At 44.5% G+C, this 25,581-nt stretch overlaps 1 protein-coding gene, 1 non-coding gene and 1 pseudogene across 4 annotated transcripts; 2 read left to right on the top strand and 1 right to left on the bottom strand.

Annotated features, from left to right (window-relative positions):
- Positions 1-1,341: 1,341 nt before the first annotated feature.
- On the bottom strand, positions 1,342-18,117 carry ANKRD16 (ankyrin repeat domain 16). Of its 3 annotated transcripts, none has more exons than XM_034405293.3 (8): positions 17,883-18,117; positions 16,497-16,863; positions 14,574-14,794; positions 13,574-13,616; positions 11,106-11,214; positions 8,693-8,854; positions 5,005-5,083; positions 1,342-2,558 (listed from the first exon to the last, which is right to left on the bottom strand). In XM_034405293.3, the coding sequence occupies exons 2-8, from the start codon at positions 16,832-16,834 to the stop codon at positions 2,389-2,391; spliced, it is 1,122 nt and encodes a 373-aa protein (XP_034261184.2). In that variant the 5' UTR covers positions 16,835-16,863; positions 17,883-18,117; the 3' UTR covers positions 1,342-2,388. The 3 variants fall into 3 exon arrangements, with proteins under 3 accessions (XP_034261184.2, XP_087730534.1, XP_087730536.1); XM_087874408.1 differs by having other exon boundaries at positions 16,497-16,871; positions 17,883-18,093; XM_087874410.1 differs by lacking the exon at positions 5,005-5,083 and having other exon boundaries at positions 16,497-16,871; positions 17,883-18,093.
- Positions 9,648-10,240, top strand: LOC148112746 (small ribosomal subunit protein eS7 pseudogene; annotated as a pseudogene).
- Positions 18,118-21,389: 3,272 nt separating the features above from the next.
- On the top strand, positions 21,390-21,461 carry TRNAP-AGG (transfer RNA proline (anticodon AGG)). Its single transcript has one exon. It is a non-coding gene; the product is annotated as a tRNA-Pro (tRNA).
- The last annotated feature ends 4,120 nt before the right edge of the window (positions 21,462-25,581 follow it).

Raw genomic sequence — 25,581 nt, forward strand, 5'->3', positions numbered from 1 at the left:
TAACGACAACCCTGTGAGGTGGAATGGGTCAAGAGCGAGGCAGAAGCCCAAAGTCACCAGTTCCCATATTTATAGAAATATAGAATTCTTTATTGGCCAAGTGTGATTAGACACACAAGGAATTTGTCTCCGGTGCCTACGCTTGTCAGGGTTCTGACGGATGCCCTAATTAAATCATGAGTCTTGAGCCAAGCTTCAAAAGAAATCCAGTTATTTATTAGGAACTTCATGTCTGCAAGTTCCCAAGTGAAGCCAGCTCTGAGCCTACGTAATTTACGCTCCAATTATGACCCTGTTTCCCCGGTTGTAGAGGTCACTCCCCTTCGACTACTGTAGGTATCCCTGGGATACAGCCTTGAGGGAGATAAGCATGGAATGTGCATCTGTTTTTGGCTGCTGTGCAGTTTCATCAGTTTCCCAGTCCTTAGTTTACGACCACAATTGAGCCCAAAATTTCTGCTGCTAAGCGAGACGACTGTTGAGTGAATTTTGCCTCATATTATGAACTTTCTTGCCACAGTTAAGTGAACCACTACAGTTGTTAAGTTAGTGACCCAGTTGTTAAGTGAATCTGGCTTCCCCCATTGACTTTGTCAGAAGGTTGCAAAAGGGAATCACGTGATCCCGGGACACTGCAACCGTCATAAATCTGAACCAATTGCCAAATGTCTAAATTTTAATCACAAGACCATGGGGATGCTGCAAAGGTCATAACTGTGAAAAATAGTCACTTTATTCAGTGCTTTGAATGGTCACTAAACGAACTACAGGACTACCTGTAGCTAGATTTGCATTCCATCATTTTAAGAAAGGGGAATGAATAATCTCTGCCCATTTCAAAGAAATGGAGGTCCAAATTCTCAGATTCCTCCGTAAAGCCCAGGATTCTGACCGTTTAAAGATCTACTCCAAAATCAGAGTTTCCTAACTTTGGCAAATTTAAGACACGGGGACTTCAAATCCCAGAATTCCCCAGCCAGCCATGTGATTGTCATTTCCTACACTTCCTGCCGGCTTCCCGCATGCAAAGACGATGGGGAAGATGGCAGGAAGTCGGGAATCACCCCAGCTCTCACTGCTTCTTTTGCCTGTGGGTGATCATTTTGTTTCCCTCTTGGAAATCTTTCTGAAAGGATGAACCAATGCATCACGGGTTGTCTAGTATCCACAGATCTGAGGTGGTATTCAGCCGCTTCGGACCGGCTCACCCGAACCGGTAGCGGAAATCGCTGTTGGGCCTGCCCACCCGCCCCGGCTCTATTCCGTGCTATTTAGGGATGTTTTTCAGGCTGGGCGTATTGTGACCTAGGCCCAAGTAGTTATTACCAGACACAATCAGTCCTACACAAACATATTTTATTAGAACAGCTGAGAATTACTTCATTCTCAGTTTAGCCCAAATTAATTCCAAAACAAGTTCTTCAGAAACAGTCCTTCGGCTTTATCACCAACCTTTGTCTTCTTTGGCACCCTGCCAAAGGCTTTTCTTGGCAAAACCCCACGAAATTCAGAAGCAAGAGAAGCTGACAAGAAACAAATGTAGCAATGTTGCTTTCCTACAAAGAGCCCAAGAGCCATTACTGCTCTTTTAAGCCTTATGGGAGGGTCCAATCATCTCCTGGCCTTACTCCTGAGTTGTCCCTTTTGCTTTAGCTGCTCTTGCCTTCTGGCAGCTCTTCTCATACGTGCACTAGGAACAGGCTCCCCGTTACTCTGCCTCTCTGCTGTCTGACTTGGGGCTCCGAAGTCCGCGCATCACTCCCAGATGGCCCTGGCCCCATCTTTGCCTCCGATGCAGAGCCCTTGTCTGGGCCTTCCCCAGCTTCCATGACTGGCCCATGTTCTTCCTCAGCCTCCTCACTGTCCGACTCCACCGCTAGCTCCGCGGGCTGCTCCGGACCACAACAGGGCACATGTGCAGAAGGCCGTGCACATGCGCGGACGGGGCGCATACGAACACATTTGCAAACTGGTAGGGAAGGTAAGTGAATACCACCTGTGCCACAGGTAGTTCTCAACTTACAACAGTCCATTTAGTGGCTATTCAAAATTACAACAGCACTGATAAAAGTAACTTAGGACCGTTTTTCACACTTACGACCTTCACAGCATCCTCGTGCTTTTGTGACCAAAATGTTATGCTGTGCAGGATTTATTAATATGGCGGGCTGAATAAAGCATGGATTCCCGCACAGTACGTCCTACCGGCTAAGTTCTCAGCCTTAGAATCTTTCAGATGGGTGGACTTCAACTCCCAGAATTCCCCATCGACTAACAGACTCCTCCCCCCTACCACAGCATTTTGGGAAAGAGCCTCCGGAAAGCTTTTTGCTCGCAAGTCATACCAGGAAACAGTTGGAAAGATATGCCGAGGGTTTTTTTTTTTGTTTAATGCTCACTCCCACAAAGTCTGTTGTCCTCAAAGAGTTGGACAAGGTCGGTCTTCTTCGCCAGCTGCCTGGCGTACGTCCAGGCACCGTCTGGAGAATCCTTTAATCCCGCCTGCAGGAGGAAACGCACGCATGGTGTGTGTTGCCTTGCGGAAGCCATGTGCAGCGCTGTGGGGCAGAGAAAGCAGAGCGACGGTGAAGGTTTTGTGTGCCCCCATGGCAGGACGCAAGCGTGCGATTTTGGTCCCGCCGGCTGTTATCGAAGTCAACATTTCATCTTCATTAATACAGTATTTTTATATTGATTGATTGATAGGCCAGTGTTTCTCAACCTTGGAAGCTTGAAGACGGGTGGACTTCAACTCCCAGAATCCCCCAGCCAGCAGCGCTGGCTGGGGGATTCTGGGAGTTGAAGTCCACCCGTCTTCAAGCTTCCAAGGTTCAGGAACACTGCTATAGGCCATATCAACGTACAGGTTCAAACACATATTACCAATAAAATCCTAAACAAACAATTTAAAATGAGAGTACGGTAAAATACAATAGTTATAGGGCCAAATACAATAATTTGATACATAAATATACAAAATGGAATAAAATGACGTAAAATTATATTTCTGCATCACCCCTGCAATCTACCCCAATCAGGCCCACGTATGCTGATCGCAGTCATTTTAGTCAGAAATTGTGCTGTAATAAACGCCATTAAATGTGGGGAAGACATCAGGCGAGAAACCAGGAGATGATGAGTTCTAGTCCTGCCTTAGGCACGAAAGCTGGCTAGGTGACATTGGAGCAATCACCAGGAGACAGGGAGTTCTAGTCCTGCCTTAGGCACGAAAGCTGGCTAGGTGACATTGGAGCAATCACCAGGAGACAGGGAGTTCTAGTCCCGCCTTAGGCACGAAAGCTGGCTAGGTGACATTGGAGCAATCACCAGGAGACAGGGAGTTCTAGTCCCGCCTTAGGCACGAAAGCTGGCTAGGTGACATTGGAGCAATCACCAGGAGACATTGAGTTCTAGTCCCGCCTTAGGCACGAAAGCTGGCTAGGTGACATTGGAGCAATCACCAGGAGACAGGGAGTTCTAGTCCCGCCTTAGGCACGAAAGCTGGCTAGGTGACATTGGAGCAATCACCAGGAGACAGGGAGTTCTAGTCCCGCCTTAGGCACGAAAGCTGGCTAGGTGACATTGGAGCAATCACCAGGAGACAGGGAGTTCTAGTCCCGCCTTAGGCACGAAAGCTGGCTAGGTGACATTGGAGCAATCACCAGGAGACAGGGAGTTCTAGTCCCGCCTTAGGCACGAAAGCTGGCTAGGTGACATTGGAGCAATCACCAGGAGACATTGAGTTCTAGTCCCGCCTTAGGCACGAAAGCTGGCTAGGTGACATTGGAGCAATCACCAGGAGACAGGGAGTTCTAGTCCCGCCTTAGGCACGAAAGCTGGCTAGGTGACATTGGAGCAATCACCAGGAGACAGGGAGTTCTAGTCCCGCCTTAGGCACGAAAGCTGGCTAGGTGACATTGGAGCAATCACCAGGAGACAGGGAGTTCTAGTCCCGCCTTAGGCACGAAAGCTGGCTAGGTGACATTGGAGCAATCACCAGGAGACAGGGAGTTCTAGTCCCGCCTTAGGCACGAAAGCTGGCTAGGTGACATTGGAGCAATCACCAGGAGACATTGAGTTCTAGTCCCGCCTTAGGCACGAAAGCTGGCTAGGTGACATTGGAGCAATCACCAGGAGACAGGGAGTTCTAGTCCCGCCTTAGGCACGAAAGCTGGCTAGGTGACATTGGAGCAATCACCAGGAGACAGGGAGTTCTAGTCCCGCCTTAGGCACGAAAGCTGGCTAGGTGACATTGGAGCAATCACCAGGAGACAGGGAGTTCTAGTCCCGCCTTAGGCACGAAAGCTGGCTAGGTGACATTGGAGCAATCACCAGGAGACAGGGAGTTCTAGTCCCGCCTTAGGCACGAAAGCTGGCTAGGTGACATTGGAGCAATCACCAGGAGACATTGAGTTCTAGTCCCGCCTTAGGCACGAAAGCTGGCTAGGTGACATTGGAGCAATCACCAGGAGACAGGGAGTTCTAGTCCCGCCTTAGGCACGAAAGCTGGCTAGGTGACATTGGAGCAATCACCAGGAGACAGGGAGTTCTAGTCCCGCCTTAGGCACGAAAGCTGGCTAGGTGACACTGGAGCAATCACCAGGAGACAGGGAGTTCTAGTCCCGCCTTAAGCACGAAAGCTGGCTAGGTGACATTGGAGAAATCACCAGGAGACAGTGAGTTCTAGTCCCGCCTTAGGCATGAAAGCTGGCTAGGTGACTTTGGAGCAATCACCAGGAGACAGGGAGTTCTAGTCCCGCCTTAGGCATGAAAGCTGGCTAGGTGACATTGGAGAAATCACCAGGAGACAGTGAGTTCTAGTCCCGCCTTAGGCATGAAAGCTGGCTAGGTGACATTGGAGAAATCACCAGGAGACAGGGAGTTCTAGTCCCGCCTTAGGCATGAAAGCTGGCTAGGTGACATTGGGCCAATCATTAGGAGATTGCTCCTTGATATTTCAGGACCTGTGTGGGATGCTGTGGGGACAGAGTGGGCAGCCCTTACCAGTCCGATGCTTCTTGTCCTTCGCGTGCAAGGAAGCCCCCAAGGAAAGCAGGCATCGGATCGTGTCCTCGTGCCCTTCCTGCGTGGCAGAATAAAAACCCACCAATCAGGTTTGAGCTCCTTGAATTGTGGTTTATGGAATTCATTGTAATCCACTGGGCTTACCCAAAAGGTTAATCCACTAACCATAGTTGCATTCTTTATATATTATTCATCTATTGAATTTCTCCTCTTATCTCAGCTAAGGAGCAAAAGATAGAATAACAGAGTTGGAAGGGACCTTGGAGGTCTTCTAGTCCAACCCCTTGCCCAGGCAGGAAACCCTACACCACTTCAGACAAATGGTTATCCAATCTCTTCTTAAAAACCTCCAGTGTTGGAGCATTTGCAACTTCTGGAGGCAAGTCGTTCCACTTATTAATTGTTCTCACTGTCAGGAAATTTCTCCTTAGTTCTAAGTTGCTTTTCTCCTTGATGAGTTTCCACCCATTGCTTCTTGTCCTGCCCTCAGGTGCTTTGGAGAATAGCTTGACTCCCTCTTCTTTGGGGCAGCCCCTGAGATATTGCAACACTGCTATCATGTCTCCCCTGGTCCTTCTTTTCATCAGACTAGATATACCCAGTTCCTGCAACCGTTCTTTCTATGTTTTAGCCTCCAGTCCCCTAATCCTCTTGGTTGCTGTTCTCTGCACTCTTTCCAGAGTGGGGCTGGACTTCAACTCCCATAATCCTTTGCCAGGATCACATAAATGAAGGGACTGGTGCCATCAAGATTGACATGTTGGCGCAGTGGTTAGAATGCAGTACTGCAAGCTACTTCTGCTGATGGCCAACAGTTTGGCAGTTCGATCCTGACCGGCTCAAGGTTGACTCAGCCTTCCATCCTTCCGAGATGGGTCAAATGAGGACCCAGATGGTTGGGGGCAAGAGGCTGACTCTGTAAACCGCTTAGAGAGGACTGGAAAGCACTGTGAAGCGGTGTATAAGTCTAAGTGCTATTGCTTGGGAAGGAAGGAAGGAAGGAAGGAAGGAAGGAAGGAAGGAAGGAAGGAAGGAAGGAAGGAGAAAGGGAGGGAGGGAGGGAAGGAAAAGATGGAGGAGGAAAGGATGGATAGATGGGTGGGTAGATGGATGGATGGATGGAACGAAGGAAGGAAAGAAGGAAGGAAGGAAGAAAGGAGACAGGGAGGGAGAGAGGGAGAGAGGGAAGGAAAAGATGGATGGAGGAGGAAAGGATGGATAGATGGGTGGGTAGATGGATAGATAGATGGAAGGAAGGAAGGAGAAAGGGAGGGAGGGAGGGCAGAAAGGAAGGAAGGAAAAGATGGATGGATGGATGATGGATGGATGGATGGATAGAAGGAGGAGGAAAGGGTGGGTAGATGGGTGGGTAGATGGAAGGAAGGTAAGAAGGAAGGAAGGAAGGAAGGAAGGAAGGAAGGAAGGAAGGAAGGAAGGAAGGAAGGAAGGAAGGGCCGTGGTGGCGCAGTGGTTAGAATGTGGTACTACAGGCTGCTTCTGCTGACTGCCAGCTACCTGCAATTCGGCAGTTCGAATCTCACCAGGCTCAGCCTTCCATCCTTCCGAGGTGGGTCAAATGAGGACCCAGATGGTTGGGGGCCAGAGGCTGACTCTAAACCGCTTAGAGAGGACTGGAAAGCACTGTGAAGCGGTATATAAGTCTAAGCGCTATTGCTTGGGAAGGAAGGAAGGAAGGAAGGAAGGAAGGAAGGAAGGAAGGAAGGAAGGAAGGAAGGAAGGAAGGAAGGAAGGAAGGAAGGAAGGAAGGGCCGTGGTGGCACAGTGGTTAAAATGTGGTACTGCAGGCTGCTTCTGCTGACTGCCGGCTGCCTGCAATTTGGCAGTTCGAATCTCACTGACTCAAGGTTGACTCAGCCGTCCATCCTTCCGAGGTGGGTCAAATGAGGACCCAGATGGTTGGGGTCAAGAGGCTGACTCTGTAAACTGCTTAGAGAGGGCTGTAAAAGCACTGTGGATATATACATCTACGTGCTATTGCTATTTGTTCAGCCAAAAAGCAGAAGTGGCCAGGAGTAATTGCAGCAGGAAAGCAACGGCTGGGGAGGATGGGGCGTGATGAGGAGGAAGAAAAAAGCCAAGAGAAGGTCACAGACCAGATGGTGATGTATTCAGATGTTCCCCCTCTTCCTTCCTCATTAGTAAGAAGTGTTTTAAAAGTCAAAAGGAGTCCAATATTTAGCAAATCTGTAGTCGGACGAAATATTTCATATGAAATTATGTTGAATCTGTATGTTATTTGGCTTAAGGCACCAATAATTTAGAGTTGCTTTGGTCTAGTGATGAAGGCAACAGGCGAGAAGAAAAGGAGACAGTGAATTCTAGTCACATTTTAGGCATGAAAGCCAGGTGGGTGACTTTGGGCCAATCACCAGGAGACGGTGAGTTCTAGTTTCGTCTGAAGCATGAAAGCCAACTGGGCAAGTTTGAGCCAATCACCAGGGGAAGGTGAATTCTAGTATCGCCTTAGGCATGAAATCGGTTGGTGGACTTTGAGCCAATCACCAGGAGAGGGTGAGTTCTAGTCCAGCCTTAGGCACAAAAAAACAGGTGGGTGACTTTGGGCCAATCACTAGGAGACGGTGAGTTCTAGTCCTGCCTTAGGCATGAAAGCTGGCTAGGTGACATTGGAGCAATCACCAGGAGACAGGGAGTTCTAGTCCCGCCTTAGGCACGAAAGCTGACTAGTTGACATTGGAGCAATCACCAGGAGACAGGGAGTTCTAGTCCTGCCTTAGGCATGAAAGCTGGCTAGGTGACATTGGAGCAATCACCAGGAAACAGGGAGTTCTAGTCCTGCCTTAGGCATGAAAGCTGGCTAGGTGACATTGGAGCAATCACCAGGAAACAGGGAGTTCTAGTCCTGCCTTAGGCATGAAAGCTGGCTAGGTGACATTGGAGCAATCACCAGGAAACAGGGAGTTCTAGTCCTGCCTTAGGCATGAAAGCTGGCTAGGTGACATTGGAGCAATCACCAGGAAACAGGGAGTTCTAGTCCTGCCTTAGGCATGAAAGCTGGCTAGGTGACATTGGAGCAATCACCAGGAAACAGGGAGTTCTAGTCCCGCCTTAGGCATGGAAACCAGCTGGATAACTTTGGGCCAGTCATTCTCTCTCAGCCCAACCCACCTCACAAGGTTGTTGTTATGTTAAAAAGAGGAGGTAGATGTGTTAGGTATGTTCGCCTCCTTGAGTTATTTGTAAAAATAATAAAGGCTGGATACAAACCAACAAAATTAAAGGAAGCCACCCCAAATCCCAATGAAAGGGGCAGGTAAAAGAGCCTTGGTGGCGCAGCAGACTAAAGTGCTGTTAACTAGCACCGGCTGCCTGCAATTACTGCAAGTTCGAATCTCACCAGGCTCAAGGTTGACTCAGCCTTCCATCCTTTCAAGGTAGGTAAAATGAGGACCCGGATTGTGGAGGGCAATAAACTGACTTTGTATAAAAAAGAACACCGCTTGTGGGTGGCCGAAAGCCCTACTAAGCAGGTATATACAAAAGTATGAAGGCTATTGCTTAACGCATTGTAAGCCGCCCTGAGTCTCCGGAGAAGGGCGGCATATAAATCGAACCAATAAATGAATGAATGAATGAATGAATGAATGAATGAATGAATGAATGAATGAATGAATAAATAAATAAATACCTTTGCGGCATAATGCAGGGCAGTGATGCCGAGGTTCGTGGCCCCTTCGTCGACCTCAACCCCAAGATCGGACACAAGGAACCGAAGCCCATCGTCCTGTCCCGTGATCGCAGCTCGGTGCAGCGGCTGATTGCCAAGAGCATCTCTGACCTTGTAATCAGCCTGCAGGAAGGGGAACAGAAAGCAGAACCCGAATATTTGGGGTTGTAACCTCAAATGAAGGCTGGGGAGGACAGAAAGGATGTCTCAGAAATCTTGGAACGGAATACAGGTCGTCCTCGACTTACAACAATTCATTTAGTGACCGTTCAAAGTTACAACGGAACTGAAAAAAGGGACTTAACAATCGTTTTTCACACTTACGACCAATGCAGCATCCCCGTGGTGACATGATCGAAATTCAGATGCTTGCAAGTTGTTCATATTTAACTCTATGGTTGTCCCAAAAGTGCTTTTTCACAAGGCAACTGGACTTTTCCTTGAAGAGGTTTCGCTTCTCACCGCAAGAAGCTTCTTCAGTTCTGAATGAAGGATGGAGGATGGAAGGATTGATATTCCTTGCAGTCATCTGGTCGTTAGTACTCTTTCTGAGAGTCGTGGAGGTCGCTTGGAGGTTTATCTGTGCCCTCCAACTTCCAAGTGGCCTCAATGACTCTCGGAGAGAGCGCTAACGACCAGACGACTGCAAGGAATAGAAACCCTTCCATCCTCCACCATTCGATCAGAACTGAAGAAGCTTCTTGGATGAGAAGTGAAACATCTTCAAGGAAAAAGAAAAGTCCAGTTGCCTTGTGAAAAAGCCATGGACTTTGTCCGTCAGAAGGTCACAAAAGGGGAATTGCCTGACCCCAGGACACTGCAACCGTCGTAAATATGAGTCAGTTGCCAAGGGAAGCTGCAACGGTCCTTAAGTGTGGAAAAAGAGACATAAGTCACTTTTTTCAAGGCCGTCGTAATGTTGAATGACCACAAAAAGCACTTTCGTAAACTGAGAACTACCTGTACTCCTAAATTACCAGGGATAAAACTTCCGGATACACCTCCTTTTTCTAGGCCGGCGCCGAAAGTGAAAGGTTCGAGTGCTAAGATTGTGAAGCCCAATGGCGAAAAGCCAGATGAATTTGAATCTGGCATCTCCCAGGCTCTCTTGGAGTTGGAGATGAATTCTGACTTAAAGGCTCAGCTGAGAGAACCAAATATTACAGCAGCAAAGGAGATTGAAGTGGGTGGTGGTAGAAAAGCAATCATCATTTTCGTACCAGTTCCCCAGCTGAAATCTTTTCAGAAGATTCAGGTGCGGCTAGTTCGTGAGCTGGAGAAAAAAAATTCAGTGGAAAACACGTGGTTTTTCATTGCCCAGAGAAGAATTTTACCCAAGCCAACAAGAAAAAGCCGCACAGAAGCGTCCCAGGAGCCGTACGCTTACTGCAGTGCACGATGCCATTCTTGAAGACTTGGTTTTCCCCAGTGAAATTGTGGGCAAGAGAATTCGTGTAAAACTGGATGGCAGCCGCCTTATAAAGTATGGACTACTGTAATGCTCTCTACATGGGGCTCCCCTTGAAAAGCACCCGGAGGCTCCAACTGGTCCAGAACGTAGCCGCGTGGGTGATTATGGGCGCAGCTCGTTACGCCCATGTAACACCTCTCCTACGCGAGCTGCACTGGCTCCCGGTGGTCTTCCGGGTGCGATTCAAGGTGTTAGTTATCACCTTTAAAGCGCTCCATGGCATAGGACCTGGGTACCTACGAGACCGTCTTTTGCCACCAATAGCCTCCCACCGACCAGTTCGTTCTCACAGGGAGGGACTACTCAGGGTACCGTCAGTCAAATTATGTCGACTGGCGACTCCCAGGGGGAGGGCCTTCTCTGTGGGGGCTCCAACCCTTTGGAATGAACTGCCCCCGGAGATACGGAATATCCCTGATCTCTGTGCTTTCCGCCGTGCCCTCAAGACCCTGATGTTCCAACAGGCGGGGCTAAACATACGAACATGTGAATGATTTTTTAAATGTTATCTAATTCTGGGTTTTATTTAATTGACCAAACTAAGTAATAATTTTAATTAGCAATTTTATGATGTTTGTGTGTCTATATTTTTCTTGACTGTACACCGCCTTGAGTCCTACGGGAGAAAGGCGGTATAGAAATATAATAAATAAATAAAATAAATAAATAAATAAATAAAGGTCAATTTAGACAAAGCGCAACAGAACAATGTTGAACACAAGGTTGAAACATTTTCTGGTGTATACAAGAAGCTGACGGGCAAAGATGTTGTGTTTGAGTTTCCAGAATTTCAGCTGTAAAGTGCAAAAACTATGTGAATTAATAAAAGTTAATTCTTCATAAAAAAAAAAAAAAAAAAACTTCCGGATACACCTGTCGGACCAAATGGAAGACAAAACGCACCTGATGTTCCTCTAGAAGCACACTGGCAATGTCCAAGTGGCCATTTTGTATAGCGTCCATGAACGGGGTCACCCCACAGTGGTCCCGGCTGTCCGGCACGTAGTGGCACCTTGGAATAAATGCAGAAAAGACGGTGAAATTCACAATTGAAACCCAGCCCAAAGCAGGGTCAAGAGGAAAAAGCAGTGCTTTAAACCAGAGACATTTTTATTAGGGATCTTACCAGAGACATTTAATAAAAGAATTGCAATATTTAATTGTGAATGTTTTAACAGCAGCTAGAATTGTATTTGCCAAAAATTGGAAAGGAGAGAAGATACTTATTGATGAAGAAATTATTAAGAAAATGTTGGATTGTGCTGAAATGAGTAAATTGACATTTGAAATGAGAGAACAGGAAGATAAGCAATATTATTTGATATGGGATTTAATTTATCAATGGATAGATAATAAAACATGGAGATGAAATATGATATATGAAATGAAACTAAGATAAAATGTGTAAAAATTTGTTTTTTTTTTCTTAGTGGAAAAGAACCATGTGTCATATATTGATTATCTTGAACAGTTTGTGAGCGCGAAAAGATTTTAACCAACTGAAACACAGTCTGTAATTGTTTGAAAGGATGATGCTTTTATGTTGTTTTTTGTTTGAAAAATTTAAAAAAAAAACTTTGGGTGGAAAAAAAAGTAGAGGAAAAAGCAGTGAAGGTGCTGAACCAGAGACCAGGCGACGGTGAGTTGTAGTCCTCTTGCAGTCACAGAAGTTGGACGGGGGATTTTGTACCAATGGCTCAGCCCATCCCACCCTACAGGATTGTTGTGCTGGGACAAATAGCAAGCAGGAGGGTCATACATGGTGCCTTAAGTTGTACCATACAAAACTGAATTGGAACGGTAATAATCAATCAATTCATCAATGGGAAGGAAAGAGAAGATTTAAAAGATTAACAGAGTCGGAAGGGACCTTGTAGGTCATCTAGTCGAACCTCCCCCACCCAAGCAGGAGACCCTACACCATTTTTGACAGAGGGCAGTCCTGTCTCTTCTTGAAAGCTTCCAGTAATGAAGCTCCCACAACTTCCAAAGGCAACTTCTGTTCCATCGGTTGATTGTTCTCACTGTCGGAAACTTTCCCCTTGTTTCCAGGTTGAATCTCTCCTTGGTCAGTTTCTATCCATTATTCTTTGTCTGGCCTTCAGATGTCTTGGAAAATAGCTTGACCCCCTTCCTCCTCTCTATGGCAGCCCCTCAAATATTGGAAGACTGCTATCCTGTCTCCCCTGGTCCTTCTCTTCACTAGACTAGCCAGGCCCAGTTCCTGCAACCGTTCTTCGTATGTTTTAGCCTCCAGTCCCCTAATCATCTTTCTTGCTCTTCTCTGCACCTCTCTAGGCTTTATAGAGTGGTATTAACACCTCTCTTGATCGAGATTGTATCCCTCTGTTAATGAAGTTTAGGATTGCATTGGCTTTTTTGGCTGCCGCCGCACATGGCTGGATCATATTTAACTGGATGTCCACTAAGATTCCAAGATCCCTCTCCCAGTCACTGCTATTAAGCCCGGTTTCCCCCAGTTTATATGTTTCCTTTTGGTTTTTCTTGCCTAAGTGTAAGACTTTACTTTTCTCTCCACTGAATGGCAACGAAGACAGCTGTAGACGACTTGAAGGACCAAATTCAGGCCAGATTCTCCTGGAGAAAGTCTATCATTGTTTTTGTTTTTTTTAATTTGATTTATATGCCGCCCTTCTCCGGAGACTCAGGGCGGCTTACAATGCAATAGCCTTCATACTTTTGTATATACCTCCTTAGTAGGGCTTTCGCCCAACCCTAAGCCTGTTCTTTTTTTATACAAAGTCAGCTTATTGCCCCCACAAACTGGGTCCTCATTTCACCTACCTTAGAAAGGATGGAAGGCTGAGTCAACCTTGAGCCTTGGAGAGATTCGAACCAGCAGTAAATTGCAGGCAGCTGTGTTAATAACAGGGTGCGTAGACCACTGTGCTATCAAATTATTGTGGCCATTAAAACTCCACAACGATTTGATGGTATATCCAGATAGTCCTCGACTTACAACAGTTCATTTAGTGACCGTTTGAAGTTACAACAGCACTGTAAAAAGCGACGTAGGATTGTTTTTCGCACTTACGACCGTTGCAGCATCCTTATAGTCACATGATCAAAATTCGGACGTTTGGCAACTGACCCATAGTTATGACGGTCATAGTGTCCCAGGGGTCATGTGATCCCCTTTTAACAACCGTGTTACTAATTTAACAACTGCTAATTTAACTAATGAACTAATTTAACAAAATTGACTTCATCACTGTGGCAAGCGAGCTCGTAAAAATGGGGCCAAACTCACTTAAGGACCGTCTTGTGAGTAGCAAAAATTTGCGGCTCAATTGTGGTTGTTAAGTCGAGGACTATCTGTAAAGCAGGAGGAGCAAAAAAACTCTGCTCACCTTTCAAGGAGAATTTTCACGACCTCCAGGCATCCGTGCATCGCTGCAAACCAGAACAGAAAAGAAAACATGGCTAGTTTTGAAAACGGGCAGCAGCTTCCTTCGTGCTGGTCCTTTCCAGATATCTTACACTCCAGCCTCCATCATCCCCAGCCTCCCACCCTCCCAAATCCCCAGGAAGCACTAAATTGCAAAAGAAAGATTTTTCTCCCGAGTTATTTATTCATTGATAACTAAATAAAAGCTTCCTTTGTTAAGATCTATTTACTCAATTTCTACGGCTGTCCGTCTCATTTTTTACAAGGTTCTGGGTGGCTTAAAATAAAATAATGCAGGGATTATATAAAGAATGCATTTATTTAGTGATTGTTTGAAGTTATAACCGCACTGCAAAAAGTGACTTACGACTGGTTTTCACACTTAACGACCATTGCGGCATCCCCATGGTCACGTGGATCAAAATTCAAATGCTTGGCAGCCGTTTCCTATTTATGACAGGTCGCAGTGTCCCGGGGTTATGCGATCCCCTTTTGCGATCTTCGGACAAGCAAAGTTAACGGGGAAGCCAGAATCGCTTATCAACTTGTTCTTCCCAAGGCACAGCAGTGATTCACTTAACAACTGTGGCCAGAAAGGTTGCCTGATCGGCAGAGGCTTTTTTAAAAAGCCTCAGGCAACTCAGCTTGGATCATCAGAGCCTTTTGAAAGCATTTTTTTACAACCTCTTCGCTGAAGAGGTTGTAGAAAAAATGGCTTTAAAAGTAAAAAAAAAAAAAAATTGGCCACGCCCACCCACTCACACTACCCACCACCACCAAGCCACGCCCACAGAACCGGTAGTAAGAAATTTTAAATTTCACCACTGGGTCAGGATAGCCACTAAGAAAGTTCAAAGCAAAATCCTGTCTAAGGAATTGCGCCCATTTCGCAGACCGACTTATTCACCGACTGCTGATGAAGCAACTCAAACCCTCTTAAGAGGCGGTGCACGCGATGCAACCTGCTGTGTGGAGAGGGGTCCTTCGGATCCGGCTTTCCGTGTCCCAAATATCCGGAGAAGCATCTAGTAAGTATTGGACGACCCCTGGATCTCCTTCCCGGCTTGCGATGTGGAAGCAATTCCAGCCGTCCTTGTTCTTCAGCCGTGGATTGGCTCCGTGCTGGACAAGATCTCGGATGATCTCCAGGTTCCTCCTCGTACAAGCCATCATAAGAGGAGTCCTAGAAAATGAGGAATAATTCTCAAGCCTCTTCATAGGAGATTAATCCAGACGTATCAGAAAAACAGCTCCAAGATCAGTGTTTCTCAACCTTGGAAGCTTGAAGATGGGTGGACTTTAACTCCCAGAATCCCCCAGCCAGCAGCGCTGGCTGGGGGATTCTGGGAGTTGAAGTCCACCCATCTTCAAGCTGCCAAGGTTGAGAAACATTGTCCTAGATGGATCTCCATAGACTTGAACTATCTAACAAAATGAAATTCAATGTAGAAAAAAAGTAAGGTTTTACACAAGAAAAACCAATTGTGCAGGTACCAACTAGGTGAAAATTTTGCTCTGTTGTAGTAATTGTGAGAGGGATCTTGGAGGCCTAGTGGACAATCACTTAAATATGAGCCAGACGTGTGCGGCAGTTGCCAAAAAAGCCAATGCAATCCTTGGCTGCATTAACAAAGGGATAGAATCAAGATCACATGAAGTGTTGATACCACTTTATAATGCCTTGGTAAGGCCACACTTGGAATCCGACATCCAGTTTTGGTCGCCACAATGTAAAAAAAGATGTTTAGACTCTAGAAAGAGTGCAGAGAAGAGCAACAAAGAGGATTAGGGGACTGGAGGCTAAAACATATGAAGAACGGTTGCAGGAATTGGATCTGTCTAGTCTAGTGAAAAGAACGAGGAGTGATATGATAGCACTCTTCCAATATCTCAGGGGCTGCCACAAAAAAGAGGGGGGGGTGTCAACATATTTTCCAAAGCACCAGAAGGCAAGACAAGAAGCAATGGATGGAAACTGGACAAAGAGAGAAGCTACCTAGAACTAGGGAGAAACTTTCCTGACATAAGAACAATCAACCAGTGGAACAGAAGTTGCCTTCAGAAGTTGAGGGAGCTTCATCACTGGAGGCTTTCAAGAAGGGACTGAACAACCTATGCCATAAAATGGTATAGGGTCTCCTGCTTAAGCAGGGGGTTGGACTAGAAGACCTTCAAGGTCCCTTCCAACACTGTTATTCTGTATGATCTCCGGCCTCCCTGGAACCAGCCAGAAATCTCTTTGAGAGGTTGAGGAACCTCAACTGAGAAGGTTGGTCTTCCTCTTTGATTCCTCTTTAAGTGGTGCCATAATCCTTTGGCAAGTTCATGCCGGATTTGCTTAAATTCCCTTAACAATTGCACTGATTTGCTTAACAACTGTGCCAAAAAAGGGGAGTAAAATCCAGTGTGTCTTACTTAACAAGCACCGGCAACAGAAATTCTGGTCCCAATTGTAGTCATAAGTCAAGGACTACCTGTGGACTAATACCTACATCATCTTCATCTACAAACCCAAGATTTTCTTTCATTTATTATTTCCCTGTACATGGCCGCCTATCTCAAATTCATGACTCTAGGGCAGCTAAAGTGAATTATAATATAATATAAACACCCACACCTGAAGCCCTTATAAACAGAAGAACACTGACACATCCCCTAAACTCCATTGAAGTTGTTGCCTAGCCTGGTAACGAAACGTTCAGAAATCCTGGAGAAGAAACCTTCACCCTGATAATATAAAGCTAAGTATAAAAACAGAAAAAATAGAGCCACAAGCATGAAACCTCAACTGGAAAGCAAAAGGCCAGCAGGATCTGGGCTCTTGTGATCTCCTCATGGTCTCCCATTCAATCTGAGGAAAACCCTTCAGAGCCAACCCACCATACCAATCTGCTTTTTTTAAGCAATCTATTGCGGCTCCCTGTTCCAGAAGGTATAAGAGGCAATCCCGGTGGCCCATGGAGGCAGCTTCGTGGAGGGGACGCTTGTAGTCTCGGTTCACCAGCTCAACGTTCATTCCCACGATCTCGGTGAGGTAACGCAAGATATCCAGCTGGCCGTGCCTGGCCGCGAAGTGGAGAAGCGTGTCTCCCGACTTCTCCCAGTGCTTTTGTCTCACGTCTCTGTCCAGGTCGGGAATTTTTTCAATCTCTTCTTGGAGAAGGGTAAACCTCCCTTCCCGTATTAGCCGAGGAAAGAGATTGGCGGTTTTTCCTTCCTCCATCGCCGGTCCAGAGCTCCAGAGGGAAGGACCTAAAACCCTTTTGAGGGAGATGGGCAGTTTAGAGATATGAAATATATTTTTGTAAAATGTATTTTACATATACTGGTATATATAATGAAAAATATTTTTCCTCAATATATAATTTAATTTATATACAAAATATATCTTTTTATAATATATTATATATGAAATATATATGTAAATATGAAATATATATTTTGTACACTATATAGTTATATATGTATCAAATATATCTTTTTATAATCTATTTTAAACATAAACTATATGAATGTGTAAATATGAAGGATATATTTTGTACAGTATATAATTTACATATATATATATGAAATATCTTTTTATAATCTATTTTAAACATAAACTATATGAATGTGTAAATATGAAGAATATATTTTGTACAGTATGTAATTTACATTATATGAAATATATCTTTTTATAATCTATTTTATACATAAAGTATATGAATATAAATATAAAATATTTTAGCTAAACATACAAACATGTGAATGATTTTTTAAATGTTATCTAATTCTGGGTTTTATTTAATTGACCAAACTAAGTAATAATTTTAATTAGCAATTTTATGATGTTTGTGTGTCTATATTTTTCTTGACTGTACACCGCCTTGAGTCCTACGGGAGAAAGGCGGTATAGAAATATAATAAATAAATAAATAAATATGAAGTATATATTTTTACCATATATAATTTACACATATATATGAAATATATCTATTTTTTTGCATTTTTAAATTTTTTAAATTTTAATTTTTTAACATAAAATGACATTACAAGACATACAACATTCATCTATATATTCTCTTAACAACTATTTCGTGATCTTCTACTATTTACATTTTCTCCCTATCAATATATGAATATGTAAATATATTTTATATATAGTACATATAAACATATAAATATTAAATATATTTTATAGAAGTTTTAAAATACTGGAAAAATGAAATAATAAATTTAAATATATATTTTTATAAACTATATATCGATATGAAATATAAATACACACATACAAGATTGAACTCAGCTTTGTGCGTCCTCTTTTATCCAAAAAGGGAAGAGAACACCAGAGCTTTCCCGTTCAGACAGACGCCTTTCTTTATAAAAGTACATTAGCCAAAAAATATCTGGAAATTAGTTGGGGAACATCTTTATTGGGGTAACCTGCATTATGGCAAGGCGAAGTACAGAACCGGAAGTGACTGCTCTAAGGCACTCCATACTTATGGCTGGTTCCTGCACTTTTATAGTGTTTCCTGCATTACGTCATCATCTACGCGCGACGCTTCATTGGTCCGCACCTGGCAATTCTTAACGCTTGAAGGAGGAGCCATAGGGAGCGAGCTCTGCGATAGGTCGACAGAGAAACACCTCTCGGAGGCGCACCAGGCTCAGAGGGCGGGGCGGAGTCGCCAGCAGGCTAGGTTGCGCGTGGCCAACGGGCGGGGGAAGCAAGTTGAGGTGCGCGGGCAAGAGGGGCTGTTGGTTTGTTTGCAAATTAGATCGAGATAATCAGAGTTAAGTCCAAGTAACCAGGTTTAATTAAAAAAACCTAATTAATCCCTAATGAGATTTTGGAGGCTAGAGCTGGAAAGGATTGTCATCCAGGCCGAATCATTTGCTATCCTGATTTTGGAGAAAAATAATTGTATTGCTTTGGGAAGGGAGGAGAAAAAATAATAATAATGAATTGAAGCCCAGCTTTCGTCAAGCTGGCGCCCTCCAGATGCTGAAGCCTTTGCAGCGAGTCCTCGACTTACGACCACAGCGGAGCCCGAAATTGCTGTTTGCTAAGGGAGAGCGTCGTTAAGTGAATTTTGCCCCGTTATTACTGCCTTTCTCGTCGCAGTTGTTAAGTGAATCACTGCAGTTGTTAAGTTAGTAGCACAGTTGTAAAGTGAATCCGGCTTTTCTCCATTGTCCAGAAGGTCGCAAGAGGGGATCATGTGACCCTGGGAACATGCAACCGTCATAAATACGAGCCAATGGCCAAGCAGCTGAAATCTGATCATGGAGAGGCTGCGATGGTTGTAAGTGTGAAAAATGGTCATAAGTCAGCTTTTTCAATCTGATTTATGACCATATGACTTATGTAACTGTGAACAGTCACTAAGTGGACTGTTGTAAGTCAAGGACTATCTTTACACTCCTGTCCCGCTGGGCATTAACAAGCAGTCACATTCCCCATTGGCTTAGGTCAGGGCTCTTCAAACTTGTTAGCTTTAAGACTTGTGGACTTCAACTCCCAGAATTCTCCAGCCAGCTGGCTGGAGAATTCTGGGAGTTGAAGTCCACAAGTCTTAAAGCTAACAAGTTTGAAGAGTCCTGGCTTAGGTACTATGAAGATACACTCTTGCCCCCCCCCCACCTCTTAAATGTTTCCTGAGGTCCTCCCCAAACATACTAAACCGTACATCACATGTGAATTATAATTAGCATATAATATAATTAATATGTAGTCTTCTATTAAACATGTGCTTTGCTTACTATTGTACTATCCTTACTTCTCAGAAAAACCACCTATAACTAACAATTTCCTCTTGCAGCTGTGAGCAAACTTATTCTCCTGACTTGGAACTGGAGTGGTGTGGCCTAGAGGTGGAGCTCTCACCTCACAATAAGGAGGCTGTGAGTTCAATCCTAGGTAGAGGCTGATATTTCTCTCTCTGGGCACAATGAGAATATATTTGCTGAACAAAACTCCACATTGGTGACAGGAAAGGCATCCGCTAGTAAATGTTCAGTTCCATTCAGTTCCTCCGACTCCACCTTGCAAGGGATTATGTGGTCATTAAATGACGAACAATATCTATTTTGCATCTTAAATCCTTACTCTGAAGCCTCCTCTGGGTGGTTATGCTATGGTTATGGTTATCATTGGAGTTTTAGGGGCTTTCCTGTTATTCTAATTATTTACATCTGTGGTTAAGCTAGCTGTTTCCTCTTGATACTTTCCAAAAACCCTTCACCCATATTCTCTATCACCACTAAAACAGGAGTACTTATAAATCTTTTCTGCTGTGCAAGTAAGTAGGCGAAGTAAGCATTGTTTGGGCTGTTGAATTTGAAGTACGCAGGGAGCTAAGAGGACTGATTTATAATCCCTCTTGCTCCCTTTGGGGCCACCACCAAATTGCCACGGAACTCCTTGGGTTTCACTTAGCGACGGTTTCATTTAATGATCAAGTTGCCAGTCTCAATTGCGTCTGCTAAATTAGAACTATATATTTTTTTCCTTGTCCATAAATTGGATTGAGTTTTTTTCCCCAAAAAAACCCCAAACCCCTCATGAAAAAATGTTTGGGGCTGCAGGGCCATCATCTGAATGCATGTTAGGAGGACTCCCTCTCCCATAATCCAGAGGTGGGTTTCAGCAGATTCTGACCAGTTCTGGAGAACCGGTAGCGGAAATTTTGAATAGTTCAGAGAACTGACTGGCCCCACCTCCATCTTTTCTCTGCCTCCCAAGCCCCAGCTGATCGGGAGGAAATGGGGATTTTGCAGTAACCTTCCCCTGGAGTGGGGTGGGAATGGAGATTTTACAGTATCCTTCCCCTGCCACACCCACCAAGCCACGCCCACCAAGGCACACCCACAGAACCGGTAGTAAAAAAATTTGAAACCCATCACTGCCATAACCTACGAGACGGTCTTTTGCCACCAATAGCCTCCCACCGACCAGTTCGTTCTCACAGGGAGGGACTACTCAGGGTACCGTCAGTCAAATTATGTCGACTGGCGACTCCCAGGGGGAGGGCCTTCTATGTGGGGGCTCCAACCCTTTGGAATGAACTGTCCCTGGAGATACGGAATATCCCTGATCTCCGTGCTTTCCGCCGTGCCCTCAAGACCCTGATGTTCCAACAGGCGGGGCTAAACATACGAACATGTGAATGATTTTTTAAATGTTATCTAATTCTGGGTTTTATTTAATTGACCAAACTAAGTAATAATTTTAATTAGCAATTTTATGATGTTTGTGTGTATATTTTTCTTGACTGTACACCGCCTTGAGTCCTACGGGAGAAAGGCGGTATAGAAATATAATAAATAAATAAATAAATAATAAATAAATAAATAAATAAATAAATAAATAAATAAATAAATAAATAAATAATCCCCTACTCCCAGAGTCACTGGACTTGAGTGGCAGATACATTTAATAAATTGTGGATGCGGTAGTGTATTCCTTCCCAAGTATCTCCAGCAAAATTTAAACTTTTGCATTTGAACGTTTATGCAGTGAAATAAATTTAAATTCATTTATTTACATAGAAAAATTTAAATGTTTATGCAATCTCTCATGCATGCTCAACTTTTCCTGGATGACGTGCTTGGTTGACAGTCCAAATCCCAATAAAGAGTTAAGAGTTTTTCTCTCAAAAAAAATGTGCAGGCAACAGGCGCATGAATTTGGCGCATCACTGGTTCTACTGGTTGCCATGAGCCAAGAAAGAAATTTGAGCCTCTAATTAGCAGACTGTCTGAAGCAAACATCTGGAAGGCATCTGAAAACAGCTGGCTCGTTGGTCTAGGGGTATGATTCTCGCTTAGGGTGCGAGAGGTCCCGGGTTCAAATCCCGGACGAGCCCAATTTTTTTTTTCTCCCTGGAATAACTTCTCCAGGAAGCAGAGAAACAAAGACAGAATTTCGAGAGGGATTTCTTGGTGCAGATGCTGACTGGGGAATTCTGGGAGTTGAAGTCCACATATCTTAACACATGTTGGCTGGAGAATCCTGGGAGTTCACTGTATGACAGTTGCATTGTCCTGAGATCAAGTGATCCCTTTTTGTTGTGACCCAGGCCCAAGAAGGTAGTAATCGACGCAAACAGTTCCAAAACAAACAGACTTTATTAGAACAGCTGAGAATTAACTCATTCTCCGCGTAGTCCAAACTAAATCAAAACAAACTGTTCATAACACAAATTCTTCAGTCTAATCACCAACCTTGGTATAATTAGGCCAACTGCCAAAGGCTTCTCTTGGCAAAAGTTCAAAAGCAGAAGACACCGACAAGAGATAAGTGCAGCAAGACTATCAACGTTGTTTTCCGACAAAGAGCCCAAGAGCCGTTGCTGGCCTTTTAAGCCTTATGGGAGGGGCCAATCATCTCTTGGCCTTACTCCCGAGTCGTCCTCTTTGCTTTAGCTGCTCCTGCCTTCTGGCAGCTCTTCTCATGCGCGCACTAGGAACAGGCTCCTCCTGTTCCTCTGCCTCTCTGCTGTCAGCCTCTGGAGGCTCCGGAGTCTGCATATCACTCCCTGATGGCCCTGGCCTAAGGTGACCAGACGTCCCGCTTTTGGCGGGACAGTCCCGCTTTTGAGCAATTTGTCCCGCGTCCCGCGGCGTTTCAAAAAAGTCCCGATTTTTCTTGAGCCCCAGCTGATGGCTAGAAGAAAAAAAAAACTGTTTAAACTCTTGCCCGGGGCTTCAAAAGGCCGCCCTACAGGCAATCAGTGTAAAGCAGTTTTTTTTCCCCCGTAGCTAAGCTTCAGAAACGAAAACGAAACCGAAACCAGGGTCTTTGGTGCAGCCTGACAAAATGAGGCAGAGAGAGATTTATTTTTATTTTTATTTTTCCTCCCCAAAAAAGGTAGGTGAAAAACTGCAAACATGGGAAATTTAGGAGGAGAGTTCAAGATTTTAAAACACAAAGGAAAAAAAGCTGTATTTAACTAGGGAATTGTAATAATTGAGATACTATTAATTGTATATTGTGTTGAAAGCAGAAATGGTTAAGTTGTGGTTCGGAGGAATATATGGGAGAAATTATTTGGTTTATTAATATTGGTAAATATAATTAATTGATTTGTAAGAAATTGGATTGCATGGAAATAATTGGAATATTCATGTTCATATTGATTAATATACAAAAAAGATAGTTTTATAACTAATTGATTTATATTAAAATGTTGAATTTGTATTAAACAACTGTATTACATAATTACATAATTAAACAATGTGAGGATGGATATAAAAATAGATGACAATGGGAAGGGGTATAATATAGAATAGAAGGGAAAAATTGAATTTGATTAAGATTAGAGATGAGGATGAAGGGTAATATTGGTTTTTTTAAAAAATAGATGAGGAATAAATATGGCAAAAAGGAAATATAGAAATTGTAAATTTAATTGAAATGACTAACCGCTGTTTAAATTTGTGAACCAGCCAAATATTCTGTTCAAAGAAAATACATTGTATGTTTGTATGTGTGTTTCTAATTATTGCTATTTATTCATATTTGTTCTCTTTTATTCTTTAAAGTTTAACAATTCATTCTTTATCTTAATATCTTTATATTTGCTTGGGGTTGGCTTTCTTCCCTTTCATCTTTTTTATTGTACAGCAATCTTTCTCCTCAAACCTACCACCTCTCTCTTTTCTTTCCTTCTTACTTTCTCTTCCCCCCACCCTCTTTTTCTCCTCCCTACTTCCTCTTTCTTTCTCCTTCTCCTCCTCTCTTCCTCCCTCTCTTACCCTCACTCCTACTCTAATTTCCATTCCTTCATCCCTCTCTATTGCTGTAATCCTTTAATGCATATGGACTACTCAGAGGGCTGAAAAAGTTATTTTTGACTGGTCCTCGCACTTTTGACCAGTCCTCGAACTTACGACTGTCTTCACATTTTACGTTTTTTTCCCTATCTTATCACCATGGTGAAGAGAAGCAGTTGTGAAATGAGTGACATGGTTGTTAAGAATGCTGCACGGGCATAAATGTGAGGATGGTCATAAGTGTGAGGACCAGTCAAAAGTGTGAGGACCTGTCAGAAATGACTTTTTTCAGCCCTCTGGTTAGTCCTTTTGTGCATATGGACTACTCAGAGGGCTGAAAAAGTTATTTTTGACTGGTCCTCACACTTTTGACCAGTCCTCGAACTTACGACTGTCCTCACATTTTACATTTTTGCCCTATCTTGTCATCATGGTGAAGAGAAGCAGTTGTGAAATGAGTGACATGGTTGTTAAGAATGCTGCATGGGCATAAATATGAGGATGGTCATAAGTGTGAGGACCAGTCAAAAGTGCGAGGACCTGTCAGAAATGACTTTTTTCAGCCCTCTGGTTAGTCCTTTTGTGCATATGGACTACTCAGAGGGCTGAAAAAGTTATTTTTGACTGGTCCTCACACTTTTGACCAGTCCTCGAACTTACGACTGTCCTCACATTTTACGTTTTTTGCCCTATCTTGTCACCATGGTGAAGAGAAGCGGTTGTGAAATGAGTGACATGGTTGTTAAGAATGCTGCACGGGCATAAATGTGAGGATGGTCATAAGTGTGAGGACCAGTCAAAAGTGCGAGGACCTGTCAGAAATGACTTTCCAGCCCTCTGAGTAGTCCCTATACACATAGCCATGGCCACCCGGTCACATGACCAGCTAGCCACGCCCACCCAGTCACATGGCCTCCAAGCCACGCCCACACAATAAGCCACGCCCACAATGGTGTCCCTCTTACCAATGTTAAAATCTGTTCACCTTACCCTATACACATAGCCATGGCCACCCGGTCACATGACCAGCTAGCCACGCCCACCCAGTCACATGACCAGCTAGCCACGCCCACCCAGTCACATGACCAGCTAGCCACGCCCACAAAATAAGCCACGCCCACAATGTCCCTCTTTACCAATGTTAAAATCTGTTCACCTTACCCTATACACATAGCCATGGCCACCCGGTCACATGACCAGCTAGCCACGCCCACCCAGTCACATGACCAGCTAGCCATGCCCACAAAATAAGCCACGCCCACAATGTCCCTCTTTACCAATGTTAAAATCTGGTCACCTTACCCTGGCCCCATCTCTGCCTTCGACACAGAGCCCTCATCCGGGCCTTCCCCAGCCTCCAGGACTGGCCCACGTTCTTCCTCAGCCTCATCGCTGTCCGACTCCGCTGCCAGCTCTGCAGGCTGCTGGCGAACCACAACACCTTTTCTGACCTTTTGATGAGCGAAGTCAATGGGGAAACCAGATTTGCTTAACAACGGTGTTACTAACTTAGCATCTAGAACCCGGGTGTCAAACTTGCGGTGTCATGTGACGTATCACGTTTTTTTCCCTTCACGGAGCTAGGGTGGGCATGGCCTGCGTCTGACACATCCAGCCCGCAGGCCACCAGTTTGACACCCAACCTAGAATAAACCTAGAATAGAATAGAACCGGAAGGGACCTTGGAGGTCTTCTAGTCCAGTTTCGTGCTCCAGCAGGAGACCCTATTCCAGGGCTCTGCAACCTTAAACACTCAAAAGAGCCATTTAGATCCGTTTCCCACAGAAAAGAGAACACCGGGAGCCACAAAACCCTTCCCGTGCCCGACGATTTCTTGAGCGGCCACAAAACTGGCATATGTAGTTGAATTAAACGTTCTATTTTCTTCTGAAACTTTTCTTTTCTTGGATTTATCCTACCGGGGGTTGAAAAGCTCAAGCTCAAAAGGGCCTTGGTAGTACAGTGGTCTAAGGCACCCTGTTATTAAGCTGGTTGTTAAGACCAGCTTCCTGCAATTACTGCAGGTTCAAATCTCGCCAAGGCTCAAGGTTGACTCAGCCTTCCATCCTTTCAAAGGTAGGTAAAATGAGGACCCGGTTTGTGGGGGCAATAAGCGGACTTTGTATAAATATACAAAAGAATGAAGATTATTGCTTAGCGCATTGTAAGCCGCCCTGAGTCTCCGGAGAAGGGCGGCATATAAATCAATTT

Source organism: Pantherophis guttatus, chromosome 7, assembly GCF_059756535.1.
Source record: "Pantherophis guttatus breed Tessera chromosome 7, ASM5975653v1, whole genome shotgun sequence".
In the NCBI taxonomy this organism is placed as follows: Eukaryota; Metazoa; Chordata; class Lepidosauria; order Squamata; family Colubridae; genus Pantherophis; species Pantherophis guttatus.